The sequence below is a fragment of the Nomascus leucogenys genome, chromosome 12 (assembly GCF_006542625.1).
Source record: "Nomascus leucogenys isolate Asia chromosome 12, Asia_NLE_v1, whole genome shotgun sequence".
Classification (NCBI taxonomy): domain Eukaryota; kingdom Metazoa; phylum Chordata; class Mammalia; order Primates; family Hylobatidae; genus Nomascus; species Nomascus leucogenys.
The window spans coordinates 47,054,563-47,080,682 of NC_044392.1; the positions used below are offsets into that span (position 1 = coordinate 47,054,563).

Genomic DNA, 26,120 nt, shown 5'->3' on the forward strand with positions numbered 1-26,120 from the left:
GTGATTCTCCTGCCTGAGCGTCCTAAGTAGCTGGGATTACAGGCATGCGTCACCACGCCCAGCTAATTTTGTATTTTTAGTAGAGACGGGGTTTCTCCATGTTGGTCAGGCTGGTCTTGAACTCCCGACCTCAGGTGATCTGCCCACTGCAGCCTCCCAAAGTGCTGGGCTTATAGGCGTGAGCCACTGCGCCCAGCCATAACAAAAAATTTTAAATGAAATAATTAAACTAAGGTGTGGGAGTAGTAACATGGAATTTCCATTTGAGGGGCAGACAGAGAGGAATGGGCTTTTAAAAGTACAGTTCTGAGACCCTTGGAGTGGAGCTGACGACACACTCCTCAGGGTGTCAGTATTGTTTTTGTCCTATTTCTGGCAGAGGTATGAAGGTTATTGAAAACCGGGCCTTAAAAGATGAAGAAAAGATGGAACTCCAAGAAATCCAACTCAAAGAAGCTAAGCACATTGCAGAAGAGGCAGATAGGAAGTATGAAGAGGTAAATGACCTTCTGTTCGTCCCTCTCATATCAGCCTTTTACAAAGAATAATGAGATAAATGGCTCCTTTGCTTCACTAAGCTATACTGGGATCTTTTCCTGTAGGTGGCTCGTAAGTTGGTGATTATTGAAGGAGACCTGGAACGCACAGAGGAACGAGCTGAGCTGGCAGAGTCGTGAGTATCTAGCTCCTCAAATCTTATCATTACCAATTTGTCCCTTCCCCTTTGGCTTGGGCACTAATATGAATAAATTAGCATTCCTTCAACCTTGTTAAACAGGGCCTAGGGAATGGGAGTCATCTATAGTGCTTTTTTAGGCCCAAGAATGGTTTTAGGCTTCCTTATTCTCCTGACTAGTGACAAGTGACAAAAGAGGCTTTCTTACTTTTTGTTGGTAGGGTTTACAAATTGAGAGCAAATAAGGACTAATACATGGTGAGCAGTTAACTGGAAGATCCTACTGCGTCCTTCCACCTGGGGTGGAAGACATCAAAGTGGCTATCCTGATTTAAGATCTAGTGTCTGGCTGGGTGTGGTGGCTCACACCTGTATTCCTAGCTACTTAGTATGCCAAGGCAGGAGGGTTGCTTGAACCCAGGAGTTGGAGGCCAGCCTGGGCGTCATAGGGACACCCTGTCCCTAAAACAAATACATTTAAAAAAAAAAATCTGGTGTCTGTTTTTGCCACTTTGCCAATCTGCTGGGGAACCTTAGGGCAACGGTAGATAGTAACTGCTCTCCCATCGGTGTACCTTCTGGGCCTTGATTAACAAAGTCAGTGCTGAATGTATATGTATTTGTGCTTCCCTCTTACATTCCCGTCTGCCAGACATAACATATCATGACCATGGTGGTGGTCTCTTCCCATTTTTTGAATTTTTTTGTTTGTTTGTTTTGCTGCTTGTTTTCTTGCTGTGTTCCTTTTTGACCTTACTCCCTCCCCACAACCTGGCTTGTGCCATCCCCGTGACTATCACTAACAGCCGTTGCCGAGAGATGGATGAGCAGATTAGACTGATGGACCAGAACCTGAAGTGTCTGAGTGCTGCTGAAGAAAAGGTACTAACCGTTAAGCCCACAGCAAGGTTATATATATGGTGTGGTTTTGTTTTGTTTTGTTTTTGTTTTGCAGCTGCCTCCCCTCCACTTGATTTTGTTGAGTGCTGTCTCATCTCTCCATGGAATGCTCCATTCTTTTCCACTTACTTGGCATCTTTCATCTCTTCTTTCCTAGTTGCTTCACTGCCTCTCCACAGGGTCTCCTTCCTTTGGGTGATTTGGGGGACTGTTTGGGTTGGGCATTTGTTCCCACCTCCACCCCAGGTAGCAGTTATGACTTGTTCCTGGTAGTGGATTTCTCTCAAGTGCTTTATTAGTATTCAAACATTTTGAGCCCAGGAAGGTCTAGCTCCTGATACGTTCTATGGTAGAGGGAGGAGGGTTGATGCTTGCTCAGGTTACTTGGGAACATCTCTTCCCCAGTATGCCTTCCAACTCTCTCTACATATAGGTTCAATTCACGTCTGTGTGTCTCTCTCCCTTTTTTTATTCTCTTCCTTTTCCCTTTTCCTCTCCTGTGGTATTTAAAATATTCACAGTAAGTGTTCTGAGCTGGAGGAGGAGCTGAAGAATGTCACCAACAACCTCAAGTCTCTTGAGGCTCAGGCGGAGAAGGTAGGGGCTGGTTTGTGAAAGTGACAGGCTTTGGGGCCTGGGCCCAGCCCTGCCCTTGTTGAAAGACTGGAGACATGCATTCCATATATAATCCAGTGAGGCGTGTCCTCTTCCTACCTCCTTACCATGTATTCAGGTTCTGGGTTTAATGCTACTTGCTGTGCACTTTGATTGCTTTAATTAAGATAACTTCATGGTCTCAGGTTACTGGAGTCGTGCTCCTTAGGCTGCTACTGCTGTGCTGAAAAGCAATAATCTGGGGCCCTAACAAGCTTTCTAGCAGACAGATGGGGGCAACAGACAGAATCAGCTCTGAGACCTAATGAGCAATCAAGACAGATGACTTCACTTTGCCATCAGGTGGGTCTGTTTGAGTCATGTGACCTTGGGGTGCTGCTACTCTTGCTCATTAAGCAGGGGAAAGGAAAAACACCTCCTTGGGTTGATCTGAATAATATCAAAGCTTAGATCCATCTTAAAAAGTCATGGAGAATTTTAACCTGAGGATCTCATGGCTCTAAAGACATAGATTTCTGGATTTCAGGGACCTATTGTCCAGAGCCAGGCCTTGCTCTTACTCTTGGACCATGCAGCACATTTAGTCCAAGAGGATATTCAATGTAAGAGTTAAGTGTAGGGAGGGGGGTATTGCCTGTGTGACTAATTTCTACTCTGAAATTTTTAATCTACTTATCTTACAGTACTCTCAAAAAGAAGACAAATATGAGGAAGAAATCAAGATTCTTACTGATAAACTCAAGGAGGTGAGCTGAGGGGATTTATAGGGCAGGATCCAAAACATTTAGAGGTATATAAGGCATTAATGTGGACTTAGACTGGCTGGTTTGGGTTCTGAAAGGTCCAGAAGTAGAAGGTGGAAGAAATAGAGATTGTTCTTCTTTGTTTTCATCTCTGGTTCTGACTAATTTCATATTTCCCCCAGGCAGAGACCCGTGCTGAGTTTGCTGAGAGATCGGTAGCCAAGCTGGAAAAGACAATTGATGATTTGGAAGGTATGGAACCTGGAGTAGGGATTGAAATAGAGAAATATAGAGGAAGACCTTGCCCATTAGCCATTAATCTCTTTTTCTGTGCACCAAAGGACGTTGGTAGTGACTTGGCATGTATTAATATCATGTGCACTGTCCTATGCCACAGCTAGGCAAAGTGAGTCAAACCCTAGAATTGGTTTTTTAAATTTAATCTTTTCCTTTAAGAAGATTTTACCAAATAGTCTGCAATTTGTACCCTTCCCTTTGAGGAGAATGATAATGGCTGCATTTACCTCTAATCTATTAGTCTTAAACCTTTAGTCTGTGGGTTTAAATGGAAGCCATGATTTCAGAAGGGCAAGATGCATGTCATTTCATGGCTACTTTCCACAGTTCTTTTCGCCATTCAAGTTGTGGCGTATTTATCCAATAAGTGAAGTTGTGGAATAACCATATCTGAACACTGACCAGTGTCAGGAGCTTTCTAAATACTTTCTGTCCCTGCAAGTTGGTATCTGCCATCCACCCTGACAAGGGAACGTACTCTTTGAGAACTCTGATGTATGCTCCTTTGGTACACTCTCTTGGCAGAGTTGCAGGGGCAGCCTGTGGAGCAGAGGGGCCACTAATAGGGTTCACATTTTGTAGGCAGAGAAGTGTCTGAATATGGATGTATACTCTCTCCCTTTGCTATTTTTGTTCAATTAAGTGTTATCACTGCTAGGAATTGGGTACCTGGATGGGAGTGGTATCCTCTTGAGTGCTTTTGGTAATAGGAATTTCTGGTTCTGACTGTGCCCAGGTTCTCAGCCCTTGCTGCAGTCGATTGGGAGTATCAAGAAAGGAAGTTGGTAATAGGAGAGAGTAGATCTGAAAATGTCCAGTCATGGTTGCCAGAATAGATATTTTCCTAACTGTGGTATTAGACCCACAGTCACACTTTCCTAATTTCTAATGATACCCTCTCTTCATCTGCTTCTGAAACCTTTCACTCTGTCCCCTCATTCCTCCCTGTGGTTCCTGTGCCTGTCCAGATGAGCTCTATGCCCAGAAACTGAAGTACAAGGCCATTAGCGAGGAGCTGGACCACGCCCTCAATGACATGACCTCTATGTAACTATCTGACAGCAGAGTGGGGCTGGGATCTTGGCTTGTGGGTGGATGGGGGTACAAGCTATGCATAGTGGTGTGCTTTGGTTTTATCCTTTGGAAACTAGAATCTCCACCCTTATCTTTGAAACATTGGTGCTGGTTATTTGTTTGGCAAAAGCTTTGGAGGCATGGCCGGGCGCGGTGGCTCACGCCTGTAATCCCAGCATTTCGGGAGGCCGAGGCAGGTGGATTACGTGAAGTCAGGAGTTGGAGACCAGCCTGGCCAACATGGTGAAACCTTTTCTCTACTAAAAATACAGAAATTGGTCAGGCATGGTAGCAGTGCACCTGTAATCCCAGCTACTCAGGAGGCTGAGCCAGGAGAATCTCTTGAACCTGGGAGGCAGAGGTTACAGTGAGCCAAGATCGCGCCACTGCACTCCAGTCTGGGCGACAGAGTGAGACCCCATCTCAAAAAAAAAAAAAAAAATTAAAGGCCGGGCATAGTGGCTCACACCTGTAATCCCAGCACTTTGGGAGGCGGAGGTGGGCGGATGACTTGAGGCCAGGAGTTCAAGACCAGCCTGACCAACATGGCAAAACCCTGTGTCTACTAAAAAATATTTAAAAAATTAGTCAGGCTTGGTGGCGCACGTCTATAATCCCAGCTACTCGGGAGGCTAAGGCAGGAGAATCGCCTGAAACCAGGAGTTGGAGGTTGCAGTGAGCCGAGATAATGCCACTGCACTCCAGTCTGGGTTAAAGAGCGAGACTGTCTTAAGAAAAAAAGCTCTGGAGGCAATTAATCTTGGATCAGGACTTGTAATTTTTATATTTTGTATTCATAGTTTCTTCATTACACTGTGATTTTTCTATTTGCTTCTCAAATTTAGTCTTCTCAGAAGGGATACTGCTAGAGGTAGAATCCATACAACTAAGGAAATAGGGCCCACAGAGCCAGTGACTTGGGCCCTGACACATGAAAACAAAATTCAGGCCTCCTGGGTGTGTTTAATTGGTTCCCTGATATTAAAGTTCAGGGAACTACTACCCAAGATGGGAAATACCAAATTCACCTAAGCATTGAGCTGAGTCCCAGAGGCAAGCCAAGTGATAAACAGCACCAAAAAGAGTTGTTGGGGCTTCATCTGTTTGCTGTGGATCCCTGATCCTTGATGCTAATCTGCCTCTTTGTATCTTTCCCACTAACCCTGAAAAGAAGCCACATTTCTCAGGCTGAAGTGTCTGGCTCTCTTTTATTATTCCTGCTGCCACCTCTTCCTTTTTTTCCTCTTCCTTTCTCCCAATTTGCTATCTAGATTGATGCTAGTCCTTCTCACCTAGAGTATCCTTACTTTTTCATACAGATAATTATCACCGTTTCTGCTCTGTTCTGGATCTGCCCCCTTTACTCCTCGGGGAACCCAACGCCCCACTCTCGCTCTGGATTCCATTTGGGTCAGCCTGGCTGGTCCCCAAGGCATTAGGATGGGGGGCAAAAAGCAACTTATGTATTTTCTTCCACCCCCACCCCAAATTAAAATGTTAAGCTGCTGGAAACCTCATGCCACCCTGCATTTGTGTCATTGACAAAGCTGCTGCTGTCCCTAAGAAGGAGCCTTGGGGGTGTGATGTGGGGAAGAGCTATTGTAGGCTCCCCCTCCTCTGACTTATATAATCAAAGCCACTTTTGTGTGTGTCTATTTTTTCTTGACATTTAAACTCAGCTGATCTGATTCTACCGGAGTGATGGATTTAGTACAGGTTACTCAGGATAGTAATTTTAGTTATACTCCTCAAGCGGAACAAGATTAAATTCCTTATTTCCAGGTTCTTAAATCATCCTGCCTGCAGTGTTTCCATTCTCTCTTCAGGTATTCCTCCTTCGGTGTGGTGTCATTGAGAAGCCATTGAAGTGACTCTCAATACACATTCTGTACCCTTTTACCCGTGGTTCAAATTGTGCATCCTCAGAACACCCAGTGAACCCAATATATTATTGCTAAGATTGACTAATTATGTCAACCCTAGTCACAGAAAAATACACAATGGATAGAATTCTCAACAGTTTTTTTACTTTTTCTTCTTTAAACCTTTCTTACATATTTGAGACTTGCTACCATTTGCCTGCTAGTGTGTGACTAGTGGGATATAAGACAACTGATAAATTATTATTGGGAAAACTAAAATGACCAATCATGCATATTTCAAATAATGTGCATATGAGGCTAATGATTTATTACATACATAAATTTCTGCTAGTAAAATTTTCCTTGGAAAATTTTTTGGAATTAAATATCAACGTTTTAGAAATTCCCATTACTGGCCGGGCACGGTGGCTCATGCCTGTAAATCCCAGCACTTTGGGAGGCCGGGGCAGGTGGATCACCTGAGGTCATGAGTTCGAGACCAGCTCGGCCAACATGGTGAAACCTCGTCTCTACTAAAAATACAAAAATTAGCTGGGCATGGTGGTGGGTGCCTGTAATCCCAGCTACTTGGGAGGCTGAGGCAGGAGAATCGCTTGCACCTGGGAGGCGGAGGTTGCAGTGAGTGGAGATCGCACCACTGCATTCCAGCCTGGGCAACAGAGTGAGACTCCATCTCAAGAAAAAAAAAAAAAAAAGGAATTCGCATTCCAATTTACACAGCAGAGATTTCTTAATAGTATAGCTGTGAATTATACTAATCCAAGCACGTAAGTGTTGTTCACTTAGACTTTAGTTTCCCAGCAGGGTATGTATTTAAAATTTGCTTTTCTTTTAGCTGGGTGCAATGGCACTTGCCTGTAGTGCCTGTAGCTCCTTGGGAGGCTGAGGCAGGAGGATTGCTTGAGCCCAGGAGTTCTGCACTGTAGTGTGCTATGCAGGTCAGATGTTGTCACTAAATTTGGCATCAGTATGGTGACCTCCTGGGAGTGGAGAACAACAAGGTTGCCTAAGAAGGGGTGAACTGGCCCAGGTCAGAAATGGAGCGGGTCAAAATTCCTGTGCTGATCAGTAGTGGGATTGCACCTGTAAATAGCCACTGTAGTACTCCAGCCTGGGCAACACAGCAAGATTCCATCTGTTAAAAACACTTTTGCTCTTCTTTTAAACAGATATAGTCAGGTAGGGAAGTTTTCCTTAATCTAAAACTTTAAGTCATATCAAATTCAGGTTTCTTTTTGTCCATTCCATTTCTTACTGCCGCGTAGCCTTTGAGATTAAGGTTCAGATTCATTTATTCAGCTGACACTTCCTGGTATCTTCTAGGTATAGGATATTAAGACGGAGATGGAAATAAAGATGGAGGCACCATTCCTACTCTCAAGTTGCTTAGAATCTACTAGGAGAGAAAACATACATAAAGCTACAGATACTGTGTGATAAATGCCACAAATAATAGTGTTATGGGAATTGAGTAGAGGCGAAGAGACTGATCCTAGTAGGGATGAATTGGAAAAACTCATGGAAGAAGGCATGTAATAGGTACTTCATAAACATGTTAAAACTTTTTTCTTTTTTCTTTTTTTTTTTTGAGATGGAGTTTGACTCTTGTCACCTAGGCTGGAGTTCAGTGGCATGATCTCAGCTCACTGCAACCTCTGACTCCTGGGTTCAAGCAGTTCTCCCACCTCAGCCTCCCAAGTAGCTGAGATTACAGGCGCCTGCCACCACACCCAGCTAATTTTTGTATTATTAGTAGAGGTGAGGTTTCGCCATGTTGGCCAGGCTGGTCTGGAACTCCTGACCTCAAGTAATCCACCCACCTCAGCCTCCCAAAGTGATGGGATTACAGGCGTGAGCCACTGTGCCCAGCCAACATGTTAAACTTGCATATTCATTTTTATTGGGTTCCAAAAGTGGATTTTTGACAAGCAGAGTTGGGTTGTGGGATAGTGAATATTGAGCATTCCATTTATTTATTTATTTTTCTCTTTTTGATACGGAGTCTCGCTCTGTCACCCAGGCTGGATGGAGTGCAGTGGTGAGATCATGGCTCACTGCAACCTCCGTCTCCTGAGTTTAAGCGATTCTCCTATCTCAGCTTCCCGAGGAGCTGTGATTACAGATATCCACCACCATGCCCAGCTGATTTTTGTATTTTTAGTACAGACGGGGTTTCAGCATGTTGGCCAGGCTGGTCGCAAACTCCTGACCTCAAGTGATCCATCCGCCTCAGCCTCCCAAAGTGTTGGGATTACAAGCGTGAGCCATTGGACCTGGCCTGAGCATTCCATTTAAAGAGAAACAAAATAATAAAGGCGTTGATAGAGATGAGAAGGCCACAATAGCTATAAAGGTAGATTTAGACACAGTAGGAAACAGGTTGTGTCTTAAAATGAGGCTGAGGAGTTCTAATTTTACTTGGGAGGTAATGGGGATGCCACTGGAGATTTTGAACAGGATATGTTGTGATCTGAATAGCATATAAGAAGAGTTAATTTGGTAACTATTTTGCAGATTAGCAAAGTGATTCACTAACATGGTGTTTCTCACATTTCAGCCATTTACATTACCATTTTTGATGGCTTTTTCCATATTCACTGCTGCCTACATTGTTTTCTTCAGATCTACTCATTTCCAGATTTATTTTATTCTTACTTGATACAATTCTATTTTGAAATTAAAGGTTTGATGTGTTAGTGTTTTTTCCTAATCACATTAAAGTAACTGTAGCAGTGAATACACCACACTTTGGAAAAAATTGGGTTAGGTTAATTTAGTTTTCTTAGGAGAGAATAATCAGGGTCTGAGCTAGAGTAGTGGCAGGAGAGATGGCGCTAAATAAAGACAGGTATTGTGAAAGGCCTGGCCACTTGATGTGAGGACGAAAGACAAGGTTGACTGGTTTTTAGAGTAGGAAAATGAGCTGGGTGCAGTGGCTCATGCCTGTAATCCCAGCACTTTGAGAGGCTGAGGTGAGAAGATTTCTTGAATCCACTAGTTCGAGACCAGCCTGGCAACAAAGTGAGACCCTGTCTCTATAAAATATTATAAAAACTTAGCCAAACATGGTGGTGCACGCCTGCAGTCCTGTCTACTTGTAGGGCCGAAGCCAGAGGATCCTCTGAGCCCAGGAGTCTGAGGCTGCAGCAAGCTGTGATCACACTGCTACACTCCATCCTGGGTGACAGAATGAGACCCCCCCCGAAAAAGAGTAGGAAAATGGTGGGGTTAAAGATGTAGGGAGATCATGTTGTCCTGGTTTGGGGGAGCTGGGGGAAGGGAAAGAAGATACAGCTGACAATCTGGCAGGTATCTGGGTGAAAACAAAATTCTAGGGCTTGAGGCAGAGAGGTTGACATAAGAGAGTTGGGAATCCATATGGGGTACAGGTAGTTTATGCCATGGAGGTAAATTAGAACCATAAAGGACAATTGCAAATATAAAAAAAAGAAGCCGGGCACGGTGGCTCATTCCTGTAATCCCAGTACTTTGGGAGGCCGAGGTGGGCGGATCATGAGGTCAGGAGATCGAGACCATCCTCACTAACACGGTGAAACCCGTCTCTACTAAAAATACAAAAAATTAGCTGGGCGTGGTGGCAGGCACCTGTAGTCCCAGCTACTCGGGAGGCTGAGGCAGGAGAATGGCGTGAACCCAGGAGGCGGAGCTTGTAGTGAGCCGAGATCGTGCCACTGCACTCCAGCCTGGGTGACAGAGCAAGGACTCTGTTTCTAAATAAATAAATAAATAAACAATGAGGAAAACATTATGTACGAGGAGGAGCCAAATGGAACTGACTGGAGAGAAAGAAGACGGTTGAGTAGTTCTTTAAAAAGCTCCAGGTTGGATGCTTTCTAGTGGTTTTTCTTTTTTTTTTTTTTGAGATGGAGTCTCGCTCTGTCGCCCGGGCTGGAGTGCAGTGGTGCAATCTCGGCTCACTGCAAGCTCCGCCTCCCAGGTTCACGCCATTCTCCTGCCTCAGCCTCTCCAAGTAGCTGGGACTACTACAGGCGCCCGCCACCACGCCTGGCTAATTTTTTGTATTTTTAGTAGAGACGGGGTTTCATCATGGTCTCGATCTCCTGACCTCGTGATCCGCCCGCTCGGCCTCCCAAAGTGCTGGGATTACAAGCGTGAGCTACCGCGCCCGGCCTTCTAGTGGTTTTTCAACAGAGAGGCTAAGAAGGAAGATAACTGAAAATGGGACATGCATTGATACTTTAGTAATTTGAGGGTACATTTTGAGTGTTAAGAAGTCAAGAGGAGGAGTCATTTTCGGGGCAAAAGAGTGTATTGGTAGGAAGATTATACAGGCAATGTAGTTTACTTTAGAGCAGTGCTTTCCAACAGAACTTTTGGTAATGATGTCTAGTACATTAGCCACATGTGGCAGTCAAGCACTCAAAATGTGGCTAGTGTGGCTGAGGGGCTAAAATTTAATTGTATTTCATCGTAGTTCATTTAAATTCAGCTACATGTGGCTAGTGGCTATTATATTGGACAATGCATTTCTAAATATTTAGATTCTGGGCAGAAGTTGGCTTTGACATGAAGAAAGCCTTCTTAGAAAGGAAGGAAGTAGACCGGGCATGGTGGCTCACGCCTGTAATCCCAACACTTTGGAAAGCCAAGACAGGTGGATCACAATGTCAAGAGATCAAGACCATCCTGGCCAACGTGGTGAAAACCCGTCTCTACTAAAAATACAAAAATTAGCTGGGCGTGGTGGTGCATGCCTGTAGTCCCAACTACTAGAGAGGCTGAGGCAGGAGAAAAAGAAGGAAATAAGAGAGAGATTGGGAGAAAAGTAAGGTGTTATATCTCTGATCTGTTGTATCTCCTGTTTTCCCTGTGGTATGACTAGTGTGAGCAAGGATAGAGACCAGCAAACTGGGGTAGCAAAGTGAACAATGAAGTACTATGTAATTAGTGCTAATGCTAAATTCATTCCTTCGTTTAAGGCTTAATATCCTTGCAGAAGCCATCCTGTGTTACTTGAGCCTGGACTAGTATTGGGGTGAAGTCAAGCATCAGAGTAAAACATTTGTCCCCTTAATGTTACCCCCTCCTCTTAATTTCTAAGAACCACAGGCCCATTTTGCCCTTCCTTGTTACCATCATTGAGATGAGGAATAAGGTGTGGTAACCCCATGTTATCTGATAGGTGTAACTGACCTATTCTGTTTGGCAGCTTTATCTTAGCCCCAACCAAATCTCTTCCTTTCACATGGTATTGGTTGAATACTATCCAACTCCATGGGGTTGGTTTGTGTTTTTTATTTTTTATTTATTTATTTTTTTTTGAGACGGAGTCTTGCTCTGTTGCCCAGGCTGGAGTGCAGTGGTGTGATCTTGGCTCACTGCAAGCTCCGCCTCTGGGGTTTAAGTGATCCTCCTGCCTCAGCCTCCTGAATAGCTGGGATTACAGACACGTGCCACCAAGCCCGGCTAATTTTTGTGGTTTTAGTAGAGACTAGGTTTCAACATGTTAGTCAGGCTGATGTCAAACCCCTGACCTCATGATCTGCCCACTTCGGCCTTCCAAAGTGCTGGGGTTACAGACTTGAGCCACTGCATCTGGCCATGGGGTTGTTTCTTAATTAGGTATAGCTGAAAAGAACACTGGACCAAATAGGTTCTCTGCCTTGCCTTTTCGTTTGTTTTGTTTTAGCTATTATCAGGGAACCAAGAACTTTAAGGAGCTAGTACTGGTCTTAATATTTTTTTTTTTTTTTGAGACGGAGTCTCGCTCTGTCGCCCAGGCTGGAGTGCAGTGACGCAATCTCGGCTCACTGCAAGCTCCGCCTCCCGGGTTCACGCCATTCTCCTGCCTCAGCCTCTCCGAGTAGCTGGGACTACAGGTGCCCGCCACCACGCCTGACTAATTTTTTTTGTATTTTTAGTAGAGACCGGGTTTCACCGTGGTCTCGATCTCCTGACCTCGTGATCCGCCCGCCTCGGCCTCCCACAGTGCTCGGATTACAAGCGGGAGCCACCGCGCCCGGCCTGGTCTTAATTTTTAATAACTAAAGATAGCAGAGTTAGAAGCTAAGTTCAAAGTGAGAGAACAGCTGCATTTGTCTTTCTGACCTCATGCAATTCCTAGGGAACTCTGTTCTGTGATTTAGTCAGACAATAAAATGCTCCCACTCCTTCTCTGTCTCTTTATTTCTTCCCTAAATGGAACAGAACTCTCATTGACCAGGCTGCTTTGAGGGATAAAGATCCTGATAACGCGGCTGGGTGCGGTGGCTCATGCCTGTAATCCCAGCACTTTGGGAGGCGGGCAGATCATCTGAGGTCAGGAGTTCAAGACCAGCCTGGCCAACATGGTGAAACCCCATCTCTACTAAAAAAAATATGCAAAAATTACCTGGGTGTGGTGGTGGGTGCCTGTAATCCCAGCTACTCAGGAGGCTGAGGCAGGAGAATCGCTTGAACCTGGGAGGCGGAGGTTGCAGTGAGCCAAAATCGTACCATTGCACTCCAACCTGGGCAACAAGAGTGAAACTCAAAAAAAAAAAAAAAAAAAAAAGATCCTGATAACATCCCTTCTTTCCCAAGTGAGAATCACACAAACTAACTTGGTTATAGGTATTATCTAAGTTCAGGCTGTTCACGAGATTTGTATGTAATGTAACATCACAGGAAGTTTGAGAGATTAGTTCACAAATTTCAACACCTGTTATTTTGACAAGGATGCCCCAGTGAATAAGACAGGTCCAATCCCAGGCCTCATGAAGCTTATATACTGTTAGTACAGTTTTGAGTATTCCTTATTCAAAATGCTTAGGACCAGAAGTGTTTCAGATTTTTGCTGCTTTTTTTTTTTTTTTAAATATTTGCATTATACTTACCAGTTGAGCATCCCAAATTCGAAAATCAGAAATTTATACCAGGCATGGTGATGCACACCTATAGTTCCTGCTACTCAGGAGGCTGAAGCAAGAGGTTTGCTTGAGCCCTAGGAGTTCAGGGCTGTTGTGCACTATGATTAGGCCTATGAATAGTCACCACACTCTAGCCTGGACAACATAGTAAGACCCTGTCTCTAACACACACACACACACATACACACCCGTATGTGTATGTAAAATCCACACACACACACACACACACACACACACACCCCCGTATGTGTATGTAAAATCCAAAATCCTCCAATGAGCATTTTCTTTGAGCATCATGTTGGCATTCAAAAAGTTTCAGATTTTGGAGCATTTTGGATTTTGGACTTTCAGATTTGGGTTCTCAGCCTGTATAGTGTTTGTCAATGGTGAACGTTTGTCATTTAGAGTAGGACAGTTCTGTTGATGTACAGAACAATCCTGTGTATTGCTGTCCCCTGCCCAACAGATACCTGTATGGGCCTTCTAGTCATTGTGATATCAAAACCTCCCATACATACTCAAAATCTCCCCTCAGAGAGAAGAGTGCACAATACCAACCCTATTGAGAACCATTGGTTTAATGGGAAGTGCAAGTTAAAGGGTCACCCTGATTCTGCTGTTTAATACAGCTATTATTTTTAGTCATTCCCTCCCAGGCTTTTTATACATATATGCTTTCTGTTTTGATAGTGTACATAAAATGGCAAGTATTACTGGGACCATACTGGTCTCTAATTTCCCAGTCAATCTGGGGAGAGCCTCAGCCCAGAAGGCAGGGTGCCTGAGCAATGCTCACATATGCAGATGATTTTAGGACAGAAAAATATCTTTTTCATATTGAGATCCTGAGACCATTTTGAAATGGGCTGTGAAATACAGGGAGAAACTTATTTGTGAATTTCAGAGGTTGATACTAGGAGTATACCAGGAAGAGTTTGGTTTTCCTGTCCCCAAACTTGTATTATCCCTGTGCTAGTCAGATGGATTTGAATCTTCCATATCCCACTATCTCTTTAAAGTGTGCTTCAAATAGAAAATCCAGATAAACCTATTAGATTTGAGCACTTAGCTGCTTGTATCAGGAATGCTTGCTAAATTGTCCTTTAGCCTGACTTTGTTAAAAAAAAGGAAATAACTTACTAGTAGCTTAAATAAATATGGGATTTGTTTTTTAATCACATATATCTAGCCACGAGCAACTGTGGCCTATTGTAGCTGGGCTTTCCGTGATTCTCTTGGTCTTTTCTCGTAAGATTGAAATATGCAACTCTAGTCATCACATCCATGTTGAAGGCAAGAGGGAAAGCTAAAGTTTTCCCAGAAGCCCCCAGCAGACTATCTTTCTACGTCTGATTGGTTAAAACTGGATCATATGATCACCCCCAGCTGCAAGGGAGGCTGAAAAACAACAGGATAGTCTTGATTAGCGTATACCAGTAATTTGCCTTCCCTGGGACTAGGCACACTATTTGTTGACTCTAACAGGTTTGGGGTTCTTTTAAAGAAGAAGAAGAAGAAATTGAATATTTATTGGCTAGGCCACTGAAATGGGTCTATCACACAATATCTGTAACAAGAAGCATTAGAAAGTATAGGAGTGAATGGCCGGGTGCGGTGGCTCACGCTTGTAATCCCAGCACTTTGGGAGGCCGAGGCGGGCGGATCACGAGGTCAGTAGATCGAGACCACAGTGAAACCCCGTCTCTACTAAAAATACAAAAAATTAGCCAGGCGTGGTGGCGGGCGCCTGTAGTCCCAGCTACTCGGAGAGGCTGAGGCAGGAGAATGGCGTGAACCCGGGAGGCGGAGCTTGCAGTGAGCCGAGATCGCGCCACTGCACTCCAACCTGGGTGGCAGAGCGAGACTCCGTCTCAAAAAAAAAAAGAAAGTATAGGAGTGAATGAGTGTGGGGATATTTATCCCAGTCTACTGTTTATAATGCTGTTTTGAATGCTTTCACAGAAAAATGTTCAGCTGTTCACTTTCGTTCCTTTCAAACCCTGATTATTGTGAACACATTTCTTCGAAGCCAACTATATTCCTTCCTTTGCCATTTCCCTTGTTTCAGTTTCTCAACCCAGGAAATAAATACTGTGAAGGAAGTATTTTTTCTCCCTCAAAATTTGTCCTGCCAACTCGTCAGTCCGAATTTCCTCTGTTGGTCTTTCCACCAACTGACTGACTCTTATTACCCTCTATCTGAATCCTCCTTGCATCCACCCTGCCTTACAGATGCATGTTATATATACCAGCTAGTTGAAAGACTCATAATTTACTTCTGGTACTCTACTAACTTTCCCTTTTTCTCTTTCTCCTCCTCTTTTTCCTCTCCTTCTCTTGTGTTCCCCTCCTCTCCGTTGCTGCTGCAGAGCGTCTCTACAGCCAACTTGAGCGAAACCGCCTGCTTTCTAATGAGCTGAAGCTAACGCTGCATGATCTGTGTGACTGATGGGCAGGGCTCAATGATGCCCATTAAACTGAGCTTACTGCTCACACCACTGACCTGGACCCCAACAAAAAGCTGATTGTCTTTTTAAAAGTTATTATTTTGCCCTGAGCAAATTGCATTTTAATTGGGGCAGTTAGAATGTTGATTTCCTAACACCATTGTGAAGTTGACCATTGTGAAGTTTCTGTCCCTTTAGAAGAGATTATGGGTGAAGAAGGGAAGGGGCCTGAGAGATTATAGTGAGAAAACTTGCGAGAATTTTGTTTTCCACCCTTATTTGCTGCTCTTTCACTTGTGCACTGACTATAGGATATGTTCCCTTGCATGGATGTTTTTAACAATAAAAGGACTGACTTGACAAGTTGTTGTAACTGCTTCATCTGCAGGCCCAGGGATGGGTCCTTCTGACTGGGTGGAAAAAAGGGAAGTGAAAGAAAAGTTGTGGGATATGAATATGGGTCTGTGTTGCCATCACCTTCTCTGAGAAAGATTTGAGTATTTTCGTCACCTCTTTAGAGCAGTCAGAGTGGTTTGCTTGCTAGACAGATTAGATTCTCCTTAATGTTCAGCTGCTGATTTTCTTTCTGACATTTTCCCTTTTGCTTCCTTTTTCTGGTTTTATGTTTAATTTCAAGTAACTGTCACAAGCTAGTTCTGTTCAATAGCTCTGCAGCAATCTCAAGGTTTGCTTATAACCACTTGTTTCAGTAGTATTCTTGGCTTTGTTTTCTTTAGAGATTATTTGACTTAACTGTGAGCGCCCGTTTATTTATCCCTTCGGTTATTACTTTGGCCTCTACTTTTTCGAAAAAACATGTAGTGCATGAGGATCTTCCTGTTCTCTTTATAATCTGAGATTCTGATGTTTCTATTGTTTGCAATGTTCAAACTCCAGTGAGCCATTTCAAGAGGGTATTGTTATGTGGGCAAAACCTAGAAAAGTGGATGGCTGATGCTTAAGGCTTGCTCTTTCATTGACTAAAAGCTGAAAGTGTTGGTTGGATGTGGGAGGGAGAGGAAATGGCTGATAAGGGCCCTAACTCCCTCACCCAGGAAGTACAGCAACACCTACAACTTCAGTAGGCAAGCCAAAGGCCCTACAAAACCGGGTGATGTAATAGCTCACTTCTGTGGCTGAGAAAGCAGCTGCTTTATTAGTCTGCCGCTTCTCTGCAACAGGAGCAAGTCTCAAAGAGCGGGTAGACCTTGACATTTACTTCTAGTTTTTGTAACTTCTCTCCTTTACCCCCATTAGATAAACTGAAATGCACCAAAGAGGAGCACCTCTGTACACAAAGGATGCTGGACCAGACCCTGCTTGACCTGAATGAGATGTAGAACGCCCCAGTCCCACCCTGCTGCTGCTCCTCCCTCTGACCCAGACTCCGCCTGAGGCCAGCCTGCCGGAAGCTGACCTTTAACTGAGGGCTGATCTTTAACTGGAAGGCTGCTTTCTCCTTTCGCCACCCCCTCCTTCCCTGTGTCTTTTTCGCCAAACTGTCTCTGCCTCTTCCCAGAGAATCCAGCTGGGCTAGAGGCTGAGCACCTTTGGAAACAACATTTAAGGGAATGTGAGCACAATGCATAATGTCTTTAAAAAGCATGTTGTGATGTACACATTTTGTAATTACCTTTTTTGTTGTTTTGTAGCAACCATTTGTAAAACATTCCAAATAATTCTACAGCCCTGAAGCAGCAATCGAATCCCTTTCTCGCTTTTGGAAGGTGACTTTTCACCTTAATGCATATTCCCCTCTTCATAGAGGAGAGGAAAAGGTATAGATAGGCCTGCCTTACTGAGAGCCAAACAGAGCCCAGGGAGACTCCACTATGGGAAACCTCATTGCTCTGTTCAAAGTACTAGCTAAACCAGTAAGGTGATTCCAGGAGGAGTTAGCCAAACAACAACAAAAACAAAAAATGTGCTGTTCAAGTTTTCAGCTTTAAGATATCTTTGGATAATGTTATTTCTATTTTTTATTTTTTCATTAGAAGTGACCAAATTAAGATAGTAAGACCTCTGAGACCAAAATTTTGTCCCATCTCTACCCCCTCCCAACTGCTTATGGAATGGATCATGTCTCCCTTATGTTGAGGTGACCACTTAATTGCTTTCCTGCCTCCTTGAAAGAAAGAAAGAAGATTGTGTTTTTGCCACTGATTTAGCCATGTGAAACTCATCTCATTACCCTTTTCTGGGTTTGAAGCTGCTGTCTCTAGAAGTGCCATCTCATTGTGCTTTGTATCAGTCAGTGCTGGAGAAATCTTGAACAGCTTATGTACAAAACTTTTTAAATTTTATATTATTTTGAAACTATGCTTCTTTGGGTTTGTGGCACCCTGGCCACCCCATCTGGCTGTGACAGCCTCTGCAGTCCGTGGGCTGGCAGTTTGTTGATCTTTTAAAGTTTCTTTCCCTACCCAGTCCCCACTTTCTGGTAAGGTTTCTACGAGGTCTGTTAGGTGTACATCCTGCAGCTTATTGGCTTAAAATGTACTCTCCTTTTATGTGGTCTCTTTGGGGCCGATTGGGAGAAAGAGAAATCAATAGTGCAACTGTTTTGATACTGAATATTGACAAGTGTCTTTTTGAAATAAAGAACCAGTCCCTCCAACCCTCAGACTTATTTGACTTTTATTTATTAAAACTAAATGTGCTTTCTCCATAGAAGCTATGAGGTTTGGGTTAAAAATAGCATCTTTGTGGGTGGATTTATTCTTTGTTATTATTATTATTTTTGAGACGAAGTTTCATTCTTGTTGCCCGGGCTGGTGTGTAATGGCTTGATCTCGGCTCACTGCAACCTCTGCCTCCTGGGTTCCAGAGATTCTCCTGCCTCAGCCTCCCGAGTAGCTGGGATTACAGGCACCTGCCACCACGCCCGGGTAATTTTTTATATTTTAAGTGGAGACAGGGTTTCACCATGTTGGCCAGGCTGGTCTCGAACTCCTGACCTTCAGGTGATCCACCTGCTTCGGCCTCCCAAAATGCTAGGATTACAGGCATGAGCCACCGTGCCCAGCCAGAGCAACAGGTTTTAATATAGAGCAAATGTTTAGTTTTATCATCTGTAAAATGGAGATAAGTATTATCAGAGTAAAGATGAAGACTAGAAAGAACACTTAATGTGCTGGGCCTTTTATAGATTAACACTGACATCTCAGGCTGAACTATTTACATTTTCCTTCACAACCATATTAATCCTTATAAACTATGGATTTATGTTCCTTAAAACAATATATAATGCTGATCACTACTATAAATGTGTGGTTTTATCCAACTGTACTGAAACAGCTTTGAGTTAATATTCTGTTTGGATATTTGGAGAAAACAAGAAGAAGTGCTCTCTGAGTATTTGCTTAGAGGCCGGCTGTGTGAGTGGATAACTTTCAAAGCTGCTTTTGAGACTCCAGTGTCTGGCATTTCCTCCATTCTGGCCTGGAGGCAGGACGTGAATCTAACTTCCAGTAAAAATACACGGTTCCCTTGACAAAGTCGAGCTGTTTATCCCAGAGACTGCACAATTTTCCGTTTATAGGCATGGACCGATGCTAACTGGAAATCATTGCAAAAAGTTTTTTTTTGTCGGGTGGAGGGTGTGGTCCTAAGATAAACGGTGTGCAACAGAAGAAATTAAACTGGAAGAAATTAAAGGTTTTTTTTTTAGACTTTTCTGCTTGTTCCTTTCTGTTAAAAAGGTCTGCCATCCAGTATTTAGGAAAGCCCTTTAAGAGAGTTTGAGGTGTTTTAGCTGGGTTTCTGCCAAAAGTTTCCATTATATTGGCTTGCTGAAGGACTGTATTTAAAAACGCCCACACATCCAAGCAAGAAGCAGGTCCCATCCCCCTCTGCTGACGTCACGCCTGTGGATTGGCTGATGGAGCTGTGAGCCGGCTGTAGTTGAGCGGGAACCAGAGACCTGGCAGTCGCCATGACTGGCTGGCTGGCGTCGTCAAGACGCCGAGGCTTCGGGCTCTTTTTCTTCTTGCGTCTACACCGCCTCCTGTTGTTTCTGGTTTTGCTTGGGACCCTGGCCAACAAACTTAACGTGCCACAGGTGTTGCTACCCTTCGGCCGAGAGCCAGGCCGGGTGCCTTTCCTGCTGGAGGCGCAGCGGGGCTGCTACACTTGGTGAGGGGTGGTGGGTGACAAGGATATGCACCCTCACACCATCCAGTAAGGGTGAGGGGGTTCCCTCTGTAAGATCCCACAGGAATACCGTGTGGGGCCGCGTGAAGGGCCCTAGCCGGTAGGGGAGCAGAGTGTGGTGTCAGTGAAGGTGGCGAGGAGCAGACCCTTGGGCATGGCGTGTCCTACTCATGTGGTATATCCTCCAGCTGTGTGACGATCTTCCAGACGTGTGAGGAATTCTCGGGATGTGGGACTGGCCTTTTCTCCGTGTGTGTTGGGAAGGGGTGGTCACTATGAGCAGCCGTCAGGGTAAAGGGAAGCCCTGTGTTGGAGGCCACAGGTACTGATGACTTCCAATGTAGCCAACTAGAGTAAGAGGAAGTTCCCCATATCTGAGGAAATTTCTGTAGGAACAGGAAAACTTGGGGTGCGAGGGTCCCCACTAACTATAGATGGGCTATTCAATGTGAGAAGGACTTAAAACACAACAGCCAAGTATCGGGGGTTAACTAAGCACTTTGCATGTGTTAACTCATTCGCTTTTTACAGTCTTGTGAAGTAAGTACTATTACTCCCATTTCACAGACGAGGAAAGTGAGGCCCAGAGACTATGAAGTGTAAACTTCTGAGAATATGAGAAGATTCATCGTGGGTGGAGATGAGATCTGTCTGTATTATCAAAATTGCCCATTTATAAAAGGGTACCCGCTTGAAGTGTGAGGACAGGGGGTACACACAACTCCAGGATAATGACTTCCTGACTGAAGATGAAGAGACATGATTTTCTGGTGTGAGAGGACCCAATGATGGGTTATGTGGTTGCCTAAGGTGTGAGAGAACCTAACTGAAGTGAGCTTCAGGATGCCAGTGCATTCATCCTAGATGGAGTAGATACCCCTTTGCCATCTCCTAGGAGAAGCAATGAAGTTTGTTCAGAGTATAAATTCACCTCTCATTTTATGAGGAAGTATAAGGAAAGTGGGCTTGTAAGATGATCCAGTGTGATGTGTGTGTTTCCTGACTGTGAGGGTGATGCAAGGCATCTTTCCAGCAATGAAAGCCATTTCTTCTATCGCTCCAAAAATATTAATGAGGCCAGGCGTGGTGGCTCACGCCTGTAATCCCAGCACTTTGGGAGGCCAAGGCAGGAGGATTACTTGAGGCCAGGAGTTTGAGACTAGCCAGATCAACACAGTGAGACCCCGTCTCTATTTAAAATAAAAACATTCGGCCGGGCGCAGTGGCTCACGCCTGTAATCCCAGCACTTTGGGAGGCTGGGGCAGGCAGATCGCTTGAAGTCAGGAGTTCAAGACCAGCCTGGCCAACATGATGAAAGCCCATCCCTACTAAAAATACAAAAATTAGCTGGGCATAATGGTAGGCACCTATAATCTCAGCTACTTGAGAGGCTGAGGCAGGAGAATCGCTTGAACCGTGGAGGCGAATGTTGCAGTGAGCTGAGATCGCCCTGCTGCACTCCAGCTTGGACGACAAAGTGACTCGGTCTCAAAAACATAATAATAAATAAAAATAAAAACATTTATGAATGTTTTTGGTATTTTGAATTGGACTCACACCTCATAATTTAGGCAACTTTTCCATCCTAGGTATCAGCAGCCTGGTTTCTAGGATTGAAGGAAACTTTCCTCAGAGTATGAGAAAGTCCCGTCTCATTAATAGAAACACATCAGTCCTATTTCTGATACTGAGGGAAGAATATAAAAATCTTTTTAAAAAAAATTGAGGGAGGGATATTTCTGAGACTTTGCTCAAGGGATCATTGGGAAAGTTCTCATCAATCTCTCACTTTAATTATCGCATCCCTAAGCAATGTTCCTGCTTTAAAAAGTGTCATTTACATATACCTGGTAGTATGTAACATGGAAGAAGTATGAGAATCTATGTTCCACTAAAAGTTAATTTTAACCCACCTATTTCATACTCTTAAGAATTTTGTTCTGGCAGGCATTCCACCCATCATGATGCAGTTACTGTTGAGCCTTTATATGAAAATGGCACCTTGTGTTCCCAAAAAGCTGTACTCATTGCTGAATCTACGCAACCGATACGCCTCAGCAGTATTATTCTTGCTCGAGAAATAGGTATGTTGAGAGCAAAAACACTATGTATCATGTCGTCTGGGGTAGAATAATCTGGTATTTTGTATAGATGGTTAACACAAATGGTGTTGGCTTCAAATGATTAAAGGGAGAATAAATGATTCCTAGCTGGCTGCAGTGGCTCACGCCTTTAATTCCAGCACTTTGGGAGGCTGAGGTGGAAAGATTGCTTGAGCTCAGGAGTTTAAGAACAGTCTGGGTAACATAGTGAGACCTGTCTCTACAAAAAAAAAAAAAAAAATTATGGCTGGGGGCGGTGGCTCAGGCCTGTAATCCCCCCACTTTGGGAGGCTGAGGTGGGTGGATCACCTGAGGTGAGGAGTTCGAGACCAGCCTGGCCAACATGGTGAAACCTCGTCTCTACTAAAAATACAAAAAAATTAGCCGGGCGTGGTGGCGCACACCTGTAGTCCCAGCTACTCAGGGAGGCTGAGGCAGGAGAATTGCTTGAACCCGGGAGACAGGTTGCAGTGAGCCAAGATCGCGCCACTGCACTCCAGCATGGGCGACAGAGGGAGTCTCCATCTCAATAAAATAAAATAAAATAAAGTAAGATAAAATAAAAATGAAGAGTATTAGGCAGGATTTTCATTTTTTCTTTCTTTCCTTTTTCTTTTTTTTTTTGAGACAAGAGTTTCGCTTTTGTTGCCCAGGCTGGAGTGCAGTGGCATGATCTTGGCTCGCTGTAACCTCTGCCTCCCAGGTTCAAGCGATTCTCCTGGCTCAGTCTCCTGAGTAGCTGGGATTACAGGTGCACTGCCACCACGCCTGGCTAATTTTTGTATTTTTAGTAGAGACGGGGTTTCTCCATGTTGGTCAGGCTGGTCTGGAACTCCTCACCTCAGGTGATCTACCTGCCTCAGCCTCCCAAAATGCTGGGATTGCAGGTGTGAGCCACCGTGCCCGGACAGCATTTTCTCTTTTTTTAGAGACAGGGTCTTGCTTTGTTGCACAGGTTGTAGTGCAATGGCACAACGGTAGCTCACTGCATCCTGCCTGGCCTGCGCAACACAGTGAGACTCCATCTCTACAAAACAATAATAATAAAAAATAAATTAAAGAATTTTTAAGGCCGGGCGTGATGGCTCACGCTTGTAATCCCAGCACTTTGGGAGGCCGAGCAGGCGGATCACGAGGTCAGGAGATCGAGACCACGGTGAAACCCCGTCTCTACTAAAAATACAAAAAATTAGCCAGGCATGGTGGCGGGCACCTGTATTCCCAGCTACTGGGAGAGGCTGAGGCAGGAGAATGGCGTGAACCCGGGAGGCAGAGCTTGCAGTGAGCCGAGATTGCGCCACTGCACTCCAGCCTGGGCGACAGAGAGAGACTCCGTCTCAAAAAAAAAAAAAAAAAGAATTTTTAAAAACCACCTAAAACCTATTCTTAAGTGGACTTTGCAATTAGATAGAACTAATCTGTTTTTGTTTCCAGCTTTGGAAAATTTCGTAGTACATCTGAGTCATCACTTTTCCCCCACTCCCTTTAACCTTTTGGTTCCTAGGGAATAAGAGTCCTCTACTATTGTTCACCAGATTTTTTTCCAACTACTAACACCTATTCTACAAATTTTGTTACTGGCCCTCTTAATGTTCTCACATGTGCAGTCACTGACAACTATATCTTGACTGCTGCCTGGCTGAGAGGACTTGTAAGATGTCATCAATTATAAAATAAATCCCAATTGCAGAGATGTTAAAAGATAAAAAACGAGTGTCTAAGAATCAATGAAATATGGTATGATATTCTCAAACATAAGAATCTTTGAAGACCATGTCATGCAGGGTAGCTACAAAGGATAGAGAAGGATACAAAAGTCAGAAAAAACAAAAAACAAAAAACATTGATTTGGTCACATATGCGATTTTTAAAATGTAATCATTTTTAACTACACAAATTCATTCTGATATTAAAAAATTCACAGAAGTACTAGGAAAAATGCCAAATCTGGCTCTCAGCTTAACTTCATCTGACTTGTGACCAATTTTCCAAAGTTAAGTATCCTTAAATCAACTTTCCCAGTTTTACTATTAATACAATTGTGTACATAGATGAGATTCCCAGTGGTAAGGGCCAGTCTTGGTGTCCTACTAGGAGCATCTGAATGGGAGCAAGTAGTAGGAAAGGGGTGGGATTGGGCATTTTGAAAGGGAAGTGCATGCCTAAGAGAAATTGTTCATTAATTCATTGGACAGATACGTATTGAGTTGCCTACTTTATAAGGCATATATAAAGGTAAAAAGACGTAAGCTTGCTATTGGCATTTAAGTCCTTTTTTTTTTTTTTTTGAGATGGAGTCTTGCTTTATCATCCAGGCTGGAGTGCAATGACGCGATCTTGGCTCGCTGCAACCTCCACCTCCTGGGTTTAAGTGATTCTCCTGCCTCAGCCTCCTGAGTAGCTGGGACTACAGGCATGCGCCACCACGCCCATCTAATTTTTGTATTTTTAGTAGAGATGGGGTTTCACCATGTTGGCCAGGCTGGTCTTGAACTCCTGACCTTAAGTGATCCACCCGCCTCGGCCCCCCAAAGTGCTGGGATTACAGGCGTGAGCCACCACACCTGGCCTTAAGTGCTTATTATAAAATTTTGTTTATGATGGTTTTGGTGATAGTGTAGTAAAGAAAGTGGTTATGACAAAGATGATGAATAGACTTGAGGTGAGAGACTTAAGTGCAATGGCGCGATCTCCGCTCACCGCAACCTCTGCCTCCTGGGTTCAAGCGATTCTCCTGCCTCAGCCTCCGGAGTAGCTGGGATTACAGACATGTGCCACCATTCCTGGCTAATTTTGTATTTTTAGTAGAGACGTGGTTTCTCCATGTTGGTCAGGCTCATCTTGAACTCCCAACCTCAAGTGATCTGCCCGCCTCAGCCTCCCAAAGTGCTGGGATTACAGGCGTGAGCCACCGCACCCGGCTTTGCCCCGCCAAATTTTTATAATTTTTGTAGAGGTGGGGATTTTGCCATGTTGCCTAGGCTGGTCTCAAACTCTTGGACTCAAGCAGTCCACCCACCTTGGACTCTGAAATTGCTGGGATTACAGCCATGAGCCACCACACCCAGCTGAGAGCATAATTTTAGGTGAAGAAGTTCACAGGGCAGATGAAGAACTGGTTTGGACAACTGAAGTATACCTGAAGTAATGTGGACCTGTAAATAAAAATATCTGTTATATTATTTAATAAAGTTGTATTCTCTTCACTTTAAAAGTTAAATGATATTTCTCCTAATCATTCTAAATTTACTTGTAAATCATCCAAAGTAATTTCATTTATTTATTATTTATTTTTATTTTTTGGGACAGGGTTTCACTCTGTCGCCCAGGCTGGAGTTCAGTGGCACAAATGTGGCTCATTGCAGCCATGACCTCCTGGGCTCAAGTGATCCCCCTACTTCAGCCTCCTGAGTAGCTGGTACTACAGGGGGCACCACCAGGCCTGGCTAGCTTTTTTATTTTTTGTAGACTATGGTAGTGGGGTTGCTCAGGCTGGTCTTGAACTCCTGGGCTCAAGCAATCCTGCCTCAGCTTCCCAAAGTGTTGAGTTATAGGCTTGGGCCATTGTACTGGGCAATTTTTTTTCTTTATGGTCAATGGCCTTGTATTGAAAAGTTTTCTAGGCCGGGCATGGTGGCTCACGCCTGTAATCCCAGCACTTTGGGAGGCCAAGGCGGGTGGATCACCTGAGGTCAGGAGGTTGAGACCAGCCTGGCCAACATGGTGAAACCCCGTCTCTACTAAAAATACAAAAATTAGCTGGGCGTGGTGATGGACGCCTGTAATTCCAGCTACTTGGGAGGCTGAGGCAGGAGAATTGCTTGAACCCGAGAGGTGGAGGTTGCAGTGAGCCTAAATGGCATCACTGCACTCCAGCCTGGGCAACAAGAGCGAAACTCCTTCTCAGGAAAAAAAACAAAGAGAGAAAAAAGTTTTCTGCTGTTGAAGTAGTCAGATGAGTAAGCATTGTGTGCACAAGGCTTTTCCTTTTTTATGTAAGGTCACAGCTGCTTCTGTTTGCCATTGTACTATACATTTCTTTACTGAAAAGGGGGCTTTAATTTCTCATTTGACAAGTGCTAGATTACTCAGTGCCTGATTATCAAGTTACAGATTACCTAAGATTACCCTCCCTCCCTTCCTTCCTTCCTTCACCATCCTGGAACACTTCCTTAATGGTAATTCTACCAGCAGATCCTGTGAGATTTCAACTTACCTTGTTGTTTTTTGTTCATAGACCCCCATGTCTTTGTCTTTAATTATTTTAACTTGGGGTTCTGTTTGTCAATTAAATGTTAATCAAGTAGAAGGCTAACTTAATTTTAAAACTTTTTAATTTA

General features: G+C 44.0%; 2 protein-coding genes across 19 annotated transcripts in view; both read left to right on the top strand.

Annotated features, from left to right (window-relative positions):
• Positions 1-18,148, top strand: part of TPM3 (tropomyosin 3) — a 36,913-nt gene extending 18,765 nt beyond the window's left edge. For 3 of the 17 annotated variants that reach the window (XM_012510937.2, XM_003259343.2, XM_012510944.2), the window contains 6 exons: positions 380-497; positions 603-673; positions 1,483-1,558; positions 2,875-2,937; positions 3,117-3,186; positions 16,783-18,148. In XM_012510937.2, the coding sequence (XP_012366391.1) occupies positions 380-497; positions 603-673; positions 1,483-1,558; positions 2,875-2,937; positions 3,117-3,186; positions 16,783-16,865 (481 nt within the window). In that variant the 3' untranslated portion in view covers positions 16,866-18,148. Of the gene's footprint in view, positions 1-379; positions 498-602; positions 674-1,482; positions 1,559-2,097; positions 2,174-2,874; positions 2,938-3,116; positions 3,187-4,199; positions 4,283-5,624; positions 6,100-15,447 lie in introns of those variants that run through there. The other 14 variants (XM_030824436.1, XM_003259345.3, XM_012510945.2 and 11 more) reach the window with 10 other exon arrangements.
• A 1,239-nt stretch (positions 18,149-19,387) lies between these two features.
• The window catches only part of NUP210L (nucleoporin 210 like), a 150,246-nt gene continuing 143,513 nt past the window's right edge, over positions 19,388-26,120 (top strand). For both annotated transcript variants that reach the window (XM_030824444.1, XM_030824445.1), the window contains exons 1-2: positions 19,388-19,659; positions 21,626-21,762. In XM_030824444.1, coding sequence (XP_030680304.1) covers positions 19,460-19,659; positions 21,626-21,762 — 337 coding nt within the window. In that variant the 5' untranslated portion in view covers positions 19,388-19,459. The remainder of the gene's footprint in view (positions 19,660-21,625; positions 21,763-26,120) is intronic.